Raw genomic sequence first — 15,420 nt, forward strand, 5'->3', positions numbered from 1 at the left:
CAATGGAGAGAAATGTGATAGGGACGAAACTGATGTTGACAGAGAATGCACAGAACCCTCGCCTGCCTCACGCCACTCCTTGTGTGAATGTGCTGGATCTAATGTGCAAATCTACTGCAACAACAGTAAGCACATTAATTTCCCCTCTTCTGTCGTCACATTTTCTTCTGTTACACTGTCTACCACTTTCACATTATAACATTACAGGGCCGTATAACATTACAGGTCGGGATTGATCTAGGAGTTCTTGAATATCTTATTTGTATCTGGCAGTTGGTATGGAGAAATTGAAACTTGGGGGATTTCTTTATATATTTTTGCACGATTAAGTCCCAATGCTATGCACAGCTATGCCCATGTACATAGTTCTCACAATTGTTTCCCTGCGTGCGATTTGCGATCTGTTGTGTGTTACTTTCCGATAATAAATCTTTTATTAGTGTTAAAATATAATGACGATAAATGTTTTAGATCATTTGGAATAATATTTTAATAACTACGTAGATGACGTGACATCATTTGTTTACTCTTAGCGGAAAAAAAAGAGAGTGTGTTAATTGTGCGTTTATGGACGGTCAGTGTCAGGATCAGTGATTATGATTCCAGAAATAATTGATTGATGAAGTTCAATTGCACACAATCGTGTAGGGCTAATTATGACCTTGAAATTGGTTGTAGATGTATGCAGGACACTTTGGTGACAGGCTGGTAAGCGTCGTGAGTGTGTCGCGGTATCAAGACTGCTTTCGCACAGCCGATGGTTTGCTTTAAATTCACGAAAATACAATTTACGCGAATTCTTAATTATCATGAAAGGGTAGAATATCTGAGAAGCCACTTGGAAGGACGTAAGTTTGGATAGAGAGATCATTTTCAAAATCCAATATAAATCTTGTTGATCGAAGTAGCCTAGCAACCCAAAAGCCTAACAACCCAAAAGCTCATACGTGGTTATCAGCAGAAACGGTATACTATTTTTTATGCACACGTTTACACTCTACATCGAGGTGTGGATGATTTGTGGGTGTGAAATAAATATTTGAAAGCATTTGATTAAATAAATAGGAAAAATACAAAGAAGTTTATTCGTATATTTTGTTACTTCACGAACAGTGATATTTTCTACGTATTATTAACGTTGTGACAGACTGATCGTAAGTGCTCTCATTACAAGTCGAGTTTTGGGCCTGATTACGAGTAGCAGGTTCTTAAACTCTCAAAGGTTAAGTGAAGAATAAAAACACACTTAAACAACGCTGCATCGAAACCCACTATCTTTATCCTATATTAAGCTAGCTATTCAGGAATCAGGTGATACTGGGGCCGTTGTAGTTGTCGACAACAAATAGGAAAACACGAACGTAAACATTTCTCATGCTCTGATACCGATGAGGGAAAGAAGAGACGACAATGACGACATACACGTATACATATACAAATGGTATACTTGGCACCTTACAATACTACAAAAACAATGGACGTCACAGTATAATGTAACCGGTCAAAGAGGATGTTAAACAATTGCCGAGGAGGTTAACATCTACAGGGATATCTCGCTGGATACACCATACGAGAATAAACTGCGCTTTTCCCCGCACTCTCCATACTCCACGAACAAGTGGGCTTTATCTGCACCGATAATCCCCATCGTCTACTACTGCTCAGACTGTCACATACTAACTGACTGGCAAATAGCAATGCACTCGAGAAACACACAGGCACACGGTAAGCAAACACGACAGCATCGTACCTTGTAACTACGCAAGTTCAATGACACGAACAAATGTTGGTGTGGAAACTTTTCAAAATAAGATATCTTGTAAATGGTTCACACTATAATCCTCACAGAAACACCATTAACATCCTAATTTACCCTACTTTTAGTCTGTTGATGTCAACAGGCACTACTCTATTCAAAAAGTGTAAGTTTTCACAAAGAATGCACCAACTAAGTATTATTACAATCTGACGAATGGCTAACAATATGCACATCAATATCGCCTTCGATTTGTGGTAGAAGTTTTAGGGGATTCACCTTGCGTGTTTAATGTCAAATGCAGGTCGAGTCAGGAGGGGCTGACAGCATCAACGATTCGGAACAAAAGACTTCGCACAAACGTATGCCCTATTCCAAATGGTTTCCGAGATAGAGCACCTTTAATGTCACTTTTGTAGGTTTTTCTCAAATAACTTAAAACTGTTGCCACCATCGAAAACCTGCCACAGTGCAAAATTAAAGTGTATTAAATTTCCTACAAAAAAAAAAAAAAAAAAAAAAATGGTGCTATTGATTTTTTTTCTCTAGGGCTGATAGTCTGTGCAAAGAGAGCAAAAGAGGACTGACAATCTCACACAACGGGCACAAGCTGAAGCTCAGTTAGTTTTTGTAGGCCAATTTGAGGCAGTTACACAACTCGACAGACCACAAGCGTCCTGCTCAAATTGTTCGTGTCTAATTCCTCTATACTACTTGGTTGTTGTTGTTGTTGTTCTTGTTGTGGTCTTCAGTCCTGAGACTGGTTTGATGGAGCTCTCCATGCTACTCTATCCTGTGCAAGCTTCTTCATCTCCCAGTACCTACTGCAACCTACATCCCTCTGAATCTGCTTAGTGTATTCATCTCTCGGTCTCCCTCTATGATTTTTACCCTCCACGCTGCCCTCCAATGCTAAATTTGTAATCCCCTTATACCTCAGAATGTGCCCTACCAACCGATCCCTTCTTCTTGTCAAGTTGTGCCACAAACTTCTCTTCTCCCCAATTCTATTCAATACCTCCTCATTAGTTATGTGATCTACCCATCTAATCTTCAGCATTCTTCTGTTGCACCACATTTCGAAAGCTTTTCTTCTCTTCTTGTCTAAACTATTTATCGTCCATGTTTCACTTCCGTACATGGCCACACTCCATACAAATACTTTCAGAAACAACTTGCTGACACTTAAATCTATACTCGATGTTAACAAATTTCTCTTCTTCAGAAACGCTTTCCTTGCCATTGCCAGTCTACATTTTATATCCTCTCTACTTTGACCATCGTCAGTTATTTTGCTCCCCAAATGGCAAAACTCCTTTACTACTTCAAGTGTCTCATTCCCTAATCTAATTCCCTCAGCATCATCCAACTTAATTCGACTACATTCCATTATCCTCGTTTTGCTTTTTTTGGTGTTCATCTTATATCCTCCTTTCAAGACACTGTCCATTCCGTTCAACTGCTCTTACAAGTCCTTTACTGCCTGTGACAATTACAATGTCATTGGCGAACCTCAACGTTTTTATTTCTTCTCCACGGATTTTAATACCTACTCCGAATTTTTCTTTTGTTTCCTTTACTGCTTGCTCAATATCCAAATTGAACAACATCAGGGAGAGGCTACAACCCTGTCTCACTCCCTTCCCAACCACTGCTTCCCTTTCATGTCCCTTGACTCTTATATATGCCGTCTGGTTTCTGTACAAATTGTAAATAGGCTTTCGCTCCCTGTATCTTGCCCCTGCCACCTTTAGAATTTGAAAGAGAGTATTCCAGTCAACATTGTCAAAAGCTTTCTCTAATGCTAGAAACGTAGGTTTGCCTTTCCTTACTCTTTCTTCTAAGATAAGTCATAAGGTCAGTATTGCCTCACTTGTTCCAATATTTCTACGGAATGCAAACTGATCTTCCCCGAGGTCGGCTTCTACCAGTTTTTCCATTCGTCAGTAAAGAATTCGCGTTAGTATTTTGCAGCTGTGACTTATTAAACTGGTACATTGTAAAAAAGACCATGTCTTCAATAATACAGAAAATAAATAGCAATTTAAATTAAACGTGTTCTACCTCAGTTTTCGGAATAAAGGATATATCTGTGTGAGTTTTTTTGTTCAGAATTGCCAGTACTATCACCCCTCAAAGCATGAGCTTTCCTCCCTATTCACCCTGCATTTAACATTAAGCATATCATTGCGGGCTCTAAAATATGTGCCTTATGATGTGTGAGCTCTTGTTCAGTAGAAGAGATGTGTTTCACAGAAGCAAAGATGAGCAGGGGCTCACAGCTCTTGAGGACTGCAATATAGAGCCCATGTTAAGTGGCCACTCCTTTAATGGTTTTGGTCCATAGAACCAGCTCTCAAAATATGGAAAGTAAAGAGCTTGGAGTAGAACAGGTCCACTGTCAAACGAACCAGAACAATTTTTGCTCGTAAGCTTCGACAGTCATTTCTGGACCGGGCCGCTTACCTCAAATTGACGCATTTACCCTTCTCCGTTACCTCCGGAAGTATGTAATATCGACACAGCATCACCCCACAGGTAAAACTTGACGAGGGTACACCAAAGTTGTCACTAGTTGTTGCCGATGCTGTGCCACCGCCAGTCCGTTAATGCGAGGAGCTAGCTGCGTTACCTTGACAATTATGTCACGGCACTCCTCTTTCACCTCCGGTGTCGTCTTGCGGTCGGCGCACAGCTTCTCGAGGTGGGCCTTTATCAGGTGGTCCAGCCGGAAGCACTCGCCGTTCACCACGTCCTTCGCCATCAGGTCTGCAAACCGGTCCACGTGTCCCGAAGCTCTGCGTGCGGGAAAAGCGATAAATCTTATTAGACAAGTATCACCTCAGTCGAGGACAGCACAACTTATATCACAGTGTTACTAGCTTCTCACTATCTTTCAGAGCAGTTCGACAGAATGGATAGAGTCTGCATAAATCTAAGTGCAGAAGGTATGTGTTTGGAGTGTACCCTTTAGGGTAGTTAAATGTGGATGTACGCAAGGTGTTTAAAAAAATGTTCCATTAAAAAAAAAGTGGGCAAAATTGGGTTTTTATGGGTTTTATTAAAGTTTTTGAGATTTTTTTCATACTGACAAACAGTTCTGTTTAGATTCCTACAGTTAATTTATTCTAAAAACTAATCATTTTTTACAAGTACTTTATTAGTGCCTCATTACTTGCCATGCCAGCACTGCATCCATTGATAGAATCTACTCCATCTATGGCCTTGTTTGATCAAAATTAATAAATAACTTAGGACAGTATAGAATCTAGACATTAGTGAAGATTTATAAATCTCTGCATTTAACCTACATTGTACTTTACGATAATTAGAATTCTACATCAAGTTTAAGTTTTTCTTCTGGAAGTGTATGATTATAAGACAAGGTTCTTCCTCAAATTCATCATTCAAAAACTGTGGGGCCATCTTATATTCACATATTAAACTATTACTGCCGAGGTCAACACTTTTACGTCGGTTAATAGATTGGTATAGGGGTTATTTTACATTCACCGAAGAAGACTGGGTGATTGAGGTCACATGCAGATTTATACTGAAAAATTTGGAGGATGGGTACACAGGCCAAACAATGTGCTCAAACAAGTTCAAGATTTCCCGATACACCGAAGTGCTCTATACAATATCGACCTAGCTCGAACAATCGCGTGACTTTTGACTCACACTGCTGTAGTGTAAGGGATATGTGAGAAATTATAAACTAACCACCCCGACAATCTACTGCTACACTTAAAAATCTATGAACTTCGTGAAACTCGGGAGTACATAGAATTTAATGCTTGCTGTCATTTTAGAAACTCATCTTGTATTTGACCAGATTTGCAATAAAAAATCTCATACACGTACTGATACCGTATACAATCATTTATGGCGCTTCCCTTAAAAAAAAGTAGCACTAGATTCTGAATACAAGTAAATATTTTATTCAAATATGAGATACTGTAATGATTTAACAAGGTTGCAAATGAGAAATTCAGTCTTGCTCACATATTAGAATACCAGGTAAAGATGTTACCACCTTTTAATTATCTTTAGTACAAGATGGTGACATTCAGATGAAGCAGGAAAGAAAATTAATCCAAAATCACATGTCTACAAAACTAAATAAATCATATCAATTGTTACCAAAGCAATAAATTACAGCATCAAGACCAGTTGTGGACAGTGTACCAACAGACACCACTAGATCGCAGGATGATTGAAAGTTTGAATATTTTACTGTATCATCATTGAAATCTTTTATTTATATATTAGTTGGCAGTGTTACATATGACCCACACCTTACTTGCTCAAAAACATTACAGAAGGGTTGGAAGGGGAACAGTGACACCCTCTTGGCTGACTAGGAAGAGTGTAGGGATGGAAGTAGTGAGCAGGTAGCAAATTACATCTTGCTGCCATGGGAACCTATACCGCATTCTTTGGCTTTTTATGAACATTTAGTACATTTAAACTACACTTTGCCTGTATCTCTCTGAACTCACTTCAAAACTGGGTGGATACGCTACAGTGGTATACATTTCTGCAGGAGAAGGTAAAAGTATAGATAGGGGCCAGTGGCGTACTTCCACATTTCTCAGTACTCATTGTGAGGTATGACAGGAATGAAAGAGGGTGTGTCAGATCCCTGTTCTAAGCAGCCAACGAGGGAGTGGCAGGCAGACAATGTTTTTGGAAACGAGAAACACTATAACATTCTCACGTCAGTATAGAAGCAATATCTAATGTGTATTCTGATTCTTAAGTTCCACCTTAACGACAACCTCAGGTATTGCAATGTGCTCGGAGGAAATGGCGAAATATTTGTGACAACTGCTATTAGGATAATGCTAATAATTAATATCACAGATGGGAGGCTTATTACGCAAAAATGGCAGGGAAGATAAAAGTTAATATAAACCAATTGTTTTTAACTTTATTTCTTCTTGTATTATCAAAATGTAGACAATCAACAAATGGCCTAATTTTAAAATAGGTATAATGCTAATGTTTCAGGCACATACTTAATTTCACTAAAACGGCCTGTAATTTTGATTAGTCAGAATATGTTAATAACAATTTTTTCTTAAGGAACCTCTTTAAAAACAAAAAAGAGGGAGGGGGGGGGGGGGGTCATCTTACATTCAGGTAAATGAGATAACTGTGTTTCTTATATGGCAAGAAAAAATATAACAAAATATTAATTTTAAAAAATTAATTTTGATTTACTTTTATCTTTCGTATAAATCTGTGTCAGCTTGTCTATGGTGCAATAGGTATTTAGAGTATGGTTGTATGGCAATTACCATTTTAAAAAAATGCACATCTTGGAACAACAAATACATTTTTGAAACGATTGCACAGTCAATATAAATAGCTCATTTTGTCTTTTGCTTTTTAATTGCTAGATTGCCACTTTCACATATTTAAATATTGTAACAGATAAATATAATTAAATTCACATTCACAAAAATTCTGAGTGAAAAAAGAAAGATAGGGAGAAAAATGAGGGCAAATGAACATGTTGATATGATTATCAAAATGAGGTAATAAATGAATAGAAATATAAAATTACCTTTAAACGTCTTTATTAAATAAAACAAATGATAAAATTAATTTTATTAAAGGTGTGAAAATAAAAGAATTCATAGTACCTGACAAGAGTTGAACCCATAACCTTCAGCACGTGTAGATATTATTCTGTCCACCTCACCACACAACCATTCCACACATCACTACTTTTTTAACGCTATTTAAGGTCGTGCAAAATTTTGAATTTTCTTTTCACGGATTAGTCACAGACGAGGGTCCATGAGGGTGAATGGCTGCAGGGTGTGACACCTGGGATCTTAACCTACATCACCACACAGATGGTTTTGACAAGGGGATCTCTCCTTATAAGCAAGCATCTTCTTCGTCTCTGTGTGACGGGGACACAGAGAGATTATTAAATGGATGTGATAACGAACAGTTTAGCAGCAGTGTTTCTAGTTCTGGTGAGACAGTGACAAATATAATGACAGTAACAAGAACCTCGAGTGGTGAAGGGGGCGTCACTGCTGACAACGGTCCTGGTTCTACAAAATAGTCAACTGGTAATTGCAGTCTAGACAAGAGTCAGTTCCCTTTCACAGGAACTCCAGATGTAAAAATTTCCATCAGAGATTGTCTCAATCCACTTCATATTTTAACTCTTTTCGACGATAGCTCGCTGACCGATATAAGTAGTAAGAGGAACAAACGTGCTGAATAGTTCGTAAAGGTACAGGCTGACAAACTGAAACAGCGATCGTGTGTCCACAAATGGCCAGAAACAAAAAATGGAGAATTGTATTCTATATTCACCATGCTAATCCTCCAAAGATTTGTTAAAAAACTGTAATTCAAAATTTGAGGAAAGTTTCCCCAGAAAGTTATCTCAGAAAACATGATGTAATTTTGAAACTTCCTGGCAGATTAAAACTGTGTGCCGGACCGAGACTCGAGCTCGGGACCTTTGCTTATCATGGGCAAGTGCTCTACCAGCTGAGCTACCCGAGCACGACTCACGCCCCCTCCTCACAGTTTTACTTCTGCCAGTACCTAGTCTCCTACCTTCCAAACTTCCCTCAAAGTTCCCTCATTTTGATGAGAACAGTGTGTATTCAGAAGATTGTGGTAGTCCCACTAAATTGCATAAATTAAAAGCTGCTGCTGATTGTGAACAGAATAAATTTTGCAAAGGTCCTACTCCCAAATGAGAATCATCCGATGACGAACCGCTGTCGCTCTGGATACGGCAGCTCTCTATCGAGCGACACGTACTAATGCTGACCTCGGTATTAAATTATTTTGCTCGCGTGAGGCAAGTAGTAGGTATTAGTGGTATTTTACAATTTACACTGGGAAAGACCCTATATCTGAGCTGCAATATAAAAAATATTCTATAGCGTCTACAGAAGTTTCGCAAAGGTCATGCAACACTGCAAGCAAGTGGCACGGGGCACGAAAATAATTACACGTGCAGGAACAAAGGCGAGCGCAACTCCTCACGTCAGTGGCCGGTGACGACGGGACAGCACCGGCCACTTACCGGCGCAACAAAGGGCAAAGTCGGGGGATTAATCACGTACAAAATGTCTGAGACTCGTGAGGGTACAATATTTCCCAAATGTTTTGTGGGCAGGGTTTCTGGAAATAAATCATTTCATCAGGTTACCTTCCATTCGGAAAGTGGGTGCACTCAGGGACTGTTATGTGATTTATAAATTATAGAGTGCAGCAATCAGTTGTCTTTTTTTGCAGGTTTTATAACGCAAATCCAGATTTCGGCTGGTGCCCAGCCATTATCAATGCTAAAAAAATACAAGTAGTACATAGTCAGATGATACAATAAAAAGTTACAACACTTGGCCTCACCTATGTGGCTAATATACTAGATTACATACCACTGTTTTCTGATTTCGATGCATATCAGTTCCCTGTTGTTTGGGTGTCAGTCAGAGTTCTTTGAATACTACTGTGTAAAGAAGGTAGGCCGTGTGCAGAATACATCAATTGGTTTATTTTTTAACACTGATAGTGGTTAGGCACTAGTCAAAAATCTGGATTTGCGTAGTAAAACCTGCAAAGAAAAAGGACGACCGATTGCTGCACTGAATAATTTATAAATGAATCTTTTATTGACTGAAGGGAAAAATCACGTGCTGGTTTTTAATACAAATGAACCAGGTCTATTTGCAGAAGATCTGTTCATTTGATCATCTGGGAAAATTGTACAGAGTTCGAAAGTTTAATTATTTTGTGGGAAGATTTCATAAGAAGCAATAACCATTTAGTGTGTTTTGTTATTTTTGTCAGGTATTCCACACGAGCTTAGGGCTTAAAGCAGTGATTGGCAGCGTGATCAGAAGTGGCAAAGAATATTCTGTATGAACCGTGATGTCACAGAATAACAACTACCAGAAGATTAATAATGTAGATTCTGACGTACGTACTCTCGTTTTTTGCTCAAGTTTGGAGTTTAGTTCAAAATGAGACGTACCTAACAGATTAACTTCAGACCACGCTCGTAATCAGGGGCACAATAAAAGCCTTCACGGAAATTAGTGCCGACGAGTTTCGGTTTCGGATGCGAGCAGAATTCTTTCGTTTAACAACAAGTCGGGGGTTTGCATACTCGTCGCGGCCGAAGACGGCAACGAGGTAATTTACAAACCTACCGAAACCTCGCAAAGTTTTCACAACAGCAGGTAAGACGTAGCAATTGACATCCCCACAGTTCGGTATCTCTGTGGGATCTAACTGACAGTGGGTGGCTCCGGCCGGAAATGGCAAACCCACCAACTAACTCCGGCGGCGAACCGGGCCAAAAAAGCGAGAGGACGGAGAAGCTGTGGATGCGACTTACTTGAGGACGGCCTCCGGGGTGAGTATGGAGCAGTCCACCTCCAGCATCTGCTCCTCCAGCACGAAGAAGCTGCGCCATGCCGCCAGCAGGTTCGCCTTCAGCGCGCAGCCCATCGGCCCGAAGTCAAACTGCCCTGTTATGCCTGCAGGAAGCCACACAAACACTGCATTACTGAGCAAAACATAGTTTAGATTAAGGGAATTATGTATGAGAGAGAGAGAGAGAGAGAGAGAGAGAGAGAGAGAGAGTGGGGATAAGGGCAGGTTGGGGAGGGGAATGCATTCGGAGGACCCTGGCGTCTGTTGATAAAGATCACACCAGTTGCGTAATAAAACCTGCAAAGAAAAAAGATGACTGATTGATTCATTTATAAATTATACAGTGCAGAATTTTGTCAACTGAAGGGGAAATGAACAATCTCTATTTTCAGAAGATCTGTTCATTTGATCATCTGGGAAAGTTTATTTTGTGGAAAGAATTCATAAGAAGCAAGACTCATTTAGTGTGTTTTGCCATTTCAGGGTGCATACATGGACAAGGAAAAAAAATTCCCAGATTTCCTGGTTAAAAATACACTTTTTCCCGGGTGAAAATACACTTTTTCCGTGTTATTTGACAGTATACTCTTATTCGGCACTGTAAAGCTAATCAATCCTTTGAATGTTAATGGTTTTATATACCGGAGTAGAATTTCCCGGCAGAAAACGTAACTCAGGTGGGAAAAACAAGTTTTGAAAAACCTTTGATTTGCAGCAACATGTCCGCTGCATATTTTCGTATTACGAAGGTATAAGTTCAAGTTACACCAAACACTGCATGCCACTTTCCAAAGCATTGAAATCGAGATTGCGATGCACTTTCGTAAGCCAGTCATAGCTCATGTCACGTGATCTCGCCAGCTGATGACAGCACAGGACACGTAGTGTAGTCAGACAATAGCAAGATCACTCTTCAGTAGCGCGAACATGCAAATAAGAATAGTTAATGGTTTAAATTAATATACATAGCATTCACCTACAATATTGGTCTCTAAGATTAATAAGCTGGAAGGGAAGCTAAGCTTCCACATATAATGTTGATCTATTTTGTGCTTGTTACACTTTAAGATACATGACACAAATGTATCAGTAAAATGTTTAATAACGATGTAAATGTCTGATCTTCTGGGCTCGAAATTCTTCTAAATAGTCGTCCTCAAAGAGTTGATTTTTAAATGAGAGTCCAACACTATGTGATTTCATCTTACGTAAAAGGAAATCATCTTTGAATGTAACGCTTTTCAAACCACCATTCGCAATATTTTCCCGCGACCTGTTAGAAATAGGTTCGTTTCAGTAGTTGCAATAGAGCGCCAGATAACAAGCGTCACCGCGCTTGCATAGCTACGACGGTGAAGGAAACCCATTAAAAGACCTTACATTATGTCTTAAAAAAAAAAAAAAAAGAAAAAAAAAAAAAAAAGAAAGAAGACAAGACATCAGAAGATACTTCAAGAGCGTCGGAATTTCGTGAACCATACTAAAACGCATAATTCGGCTCAAAATGCACATTCGAATGCAAATTTTCTTGTAGTACCAGTACTGTATTATCTCATGTTTAGTTCTTTACTATGGCATAATGTCATATGTGCACTTGAAATGCAGTGAACAGTTGAAACTAGCCAATAGTGTGAAATTAAACACTTCGTTCCAGATAAATTGACTGCCTCAACTGAAAAGGTTAATAAAAGCCAAATCTCTTAGCAAACTGGCCAAAATAACTTCATTGTTCTGTAAGGCGATTAATGTTCGACTGTCAGAAAGGTGGAAATAAAATCTAAAACTAATAACATACTTTAGCCTTCCGTAACTACGCGAACGTATTTTAATTCATTTGATAGCTCCCAGCCACAAAAATCCGTTTTGTTATCATTTAACGTGAGACCAATAAATGAACAGGAAACAACAAAATCGCCAAACGTAAACACAGGTCACGTGGAGACGACCCACCTTCCCAACACAATTCACACAGCTCTGTGCATCATCCCCAGATTTACTAATTTCCGAACTGGGGCAATATTAAGTAGTGGCGCCCAGCCACACATCTGTAACTAGAAGTGGGAGAAGGTACTACTCACACGCGACTCAACTGCGCATACGCAAGAGCCCGCCCGCAACTGCTCAAACGAATCTAATTTAAACAGTTGTCACGCCACGCTCATCGGAGGCAATTTGTTGTTACAGAGCATTGAATAGTCTTCCTAAAGCCTTTGACACACTTTGCTGTTGGCAAACGCTTGTATGAGCACTGTTTTGTTGTTGTATACGGCGCATTTCCTTTGCAACTTAAGTTTTATTTTCTTTCTTTTTTTTTTTCTCTCTCCTGTTCATTTTTGTTGCTGCAGTATTACTTTGCAGTAGCGGGATACAGTAATATCCTTTGTTAGAGAATTGGTTCTTACCTGTCAAAATCACAAAAATTTAACTGAAAACTAAAACAATGGAAAATTCCCGCATTTGTAAACAATTCCTGGGTTTTTCCCGGTTTTCTCCCAGATGAAAAAATTCCCAGGTTTTCCCGGATCTCCCGGTTGTCCCGGATCGTATACACCCTGTATTTTTGTCAGGTATTCCACACGAGCTCTCTCTGAATACTGCCTAGAACACATAGTTAGAAAACCCACTCGTGGTGGAAATACACTGCATCTAGTGGCTACAAAGAGACCTCACCTCTTTGAGGATGTCCACATCGAAACTGGTATCGGTGACCACAGAGCAGTTGTGGCAACAATGATTACTAAAGTACAGAGGACAAGTAAAATAAGCAGAAAGATATATGTGCTCAGTAAACTAATAAAAAGATCAGTAATGTCATATCACAAAGAGGAACTTGTAATTTTCAGCACAGGGCAGGAGCATGTAGAGGAACTATAGTTCAAGTTCAAAAGAATAGTTGACCATGCACTGAATACATATGTACCAAGTAGAACAGTCTGTAATGGGATGGAACCGGCACTGCTAAAAAAATTCTAAAGAAACAGAGATCACTGCATATAGGTGTAAAACAATGCATAGGGCTACCGATAGAGGGATGCTAAATGAAATGTGTGTGGCTGCCAACAGAGCAATGCGTGATACGTACAGTGACTACCGTAGCAGGATATTGTCAAATGATCCTTCACAGAACCCAAAGAAATTCTGGTCACATGTAAAGGCTGTTAGTGGCACCAAAGTTAATGTCCAGTCCCTAGCAACTGAGACCGGAACTGAAATTGAGGGTAGCAAAGCAAAAGCTGAAATACTTCACTTCATTTTCAAAAGTTCCTTTACAATACAAAACTGAGGAGAATTGTCCTCGGACCACTGAAAGGATGAATGAAATAAGTATTAGTGCCAATGTTGTTGTGAAACCGCTTAAACTGTTACAACTGAACACAGCTCCAGAGCTGTGTTGGGTTCTGTACTGAATTTGTGGCCGAGTTAGCCCCTCTTCTAACTATAATCTTACGTATATCCTCCGACAAAAAACTGTGCTCCTTTCTTGGGATGAAGCACAGGTCACTCCTGTCTACAACAATAGTACCAGAAGTGATCCAGAAAACTACCAACCAATACCCTCGACATCAGTTTGTTGTAGAACCTTACGAGATATTCTGAGTTCAAACACAATGAGCCATTTTTAACAGAATGAGCTCCTCAATGCCAATCAGCACGGGTTCCACAAACATCGGTCATACGAAACAACTCTGACATTTTTCACACAACATACCAAAAGCTTTGCATCCGAGCAGTGAGGCAGATGCAGTATTTCTCGATTTCCGAAAAGCATTTGACCCAGTACAACACCTACTCAATGTCAAAAGTACAATTGTATGGGGGTATCGAGTGGAATTTGTGACCAGATTGAGGACTTTTCGATAGAGAGGATGCAGCAAGTTATCTAGGATGGAAAGTCATCGTCAGATGTAGAAGTAACTTCAGGTGTGCCCCAGGGAAGTGTGTTGGGATCCTTGCTGTTCACGTTGTATATTAATGGCCTTGCAGACAATATTAATAGTAACCCAAGCATTTTTGCAGATGATGCAGTTACCTATAATGAAGTATTATCTGAAAGAAGTTGCATAAATATTTAGTCAGATATCAATAATATTTCAAAGCGATGCAAATTGAGTTGATTTAAATGTTCACAAATGTAAAACTGTGCATTTCACAAAACAAAAAAACATTGGAATTGGCCTACTCTTACAAATACCTGTGGGTGACACCTTGCAGGGATGTGGGACAGAATGATCACATTGGCTCAGTCACGGGTAAAGCACATGGTAGACTTTGGTTTATTGGTAGAATACTAGAGAAGGGCTATCAACCTGCAAAGGAGAATGCTCGCAAGCCATCTGTGCGATCATTTCTAGAATATTGCTCAAGGGTGCACGTCCCATACAAAATAGGATTAACAGGGGATGCTGATCATATACAGAGAAGGCAGCATGAATGGTCATAGATTTGTTTGATTTGTGGGGGAGTTTCACAGAGATACTGAAGTAACTGAACTAAAAGACTTGAAAATGGGTGTAAACTAACCTGGGAAAGTCTATTAATAAAGTTTCAAAAAACAGGGTTAAATGATGATTCTAGGAACACACAACAATCTCCTATGTATTACTCACATAAAGATCATGAGGATAAGATAGAATAATTACCGCACACACACAGAGACATTGAAACAGTCATTGTTCCTGTTCTCCATACGTGAATAGAACATGAAGAAACCCTAATAATTGGTACAATGGGACGTACCCTCTGCCATGCACCTCACAGTGGTTTGCAGAGTATAGATGTATATGTAGATGTACTGAGAGAAAACCTGCTGGTTTGGCAAGCTCGGCATCCCTTGTACTGCAGCTGTGCCTACAGGGTTGTCTGCAGGTGTGGAAGCACTCTTTTATGAAGGCTATTCATAAATCAACCTCCGGGTGGCTACTGAAAGTAAACAAACACTTGTAGCTTCTAGGCACATGAAGTGTTACATGCTTAGCTTTGGTCTGCATGGTTATACTTCAGGTGTGATCTGTCGTCCTGATGCATGTCTGTTTGGTTTACCTATTGAATATTTTACGGTCACCATTGTTGAAGTTGACTGTTTACGTGGTCCTGTTACTCAGTGCCACAAAACTGTCTCACTGGACTTTTTCACCGGGTTGCGATGTGTAGGGTGTAACAAGACCTATGCGAGATACTAAATGACTCTTCAGTATTAATAATAAAATTTTAACCATGTTTACAATTTGCAGTGAATAGCT

The 15,420-nt window shown here is 39.5% G+C and overlaps 1 protein-coding gene across 1 annotated transcript in view; it reads right to left on the reverse strand.

The window, feature by feature from the left end:
• Positions 1-15,420, reverse strand: part of LOC124554144 (glycine--tRNA ligase) — a 157,560-nt gene that overhangs the window by 116,396 nt on the left and 25,744 nt on the right. The window contains exons 3-4 of the mRNA XM_047128209.1: positions 10,143-10,284; positions 4,389-4,554 (exon numbers count right to left, since the gene is read on the reverse strand). Coding sequence (XP_046984165.1) covers positions 4,389-4,554; positions 10,143-10,284 — 308 coding nt within the window. The remainder of the gene's footprint in view (positions 1-4,388; positions 4,555-10,142; positions 10,285-15,420) is intronic.

This window comes from Schistocerca americana, chromosome 11, assembly GCF_021461395.2.
Source record: "Schistocerca americana isolate TAMUIC-IGC-003095 chromosome 11, iqSchAmer2.1, whole genome shotgun sequence".
In the NCBI taxonomy this organism is placed as follows: domain Eukaryota; kingdom Metazoa; phylum Arthropoda; class Insecta; order Orthoptera; family Acrididae; genus Schistocerca; species Schistocerca americana.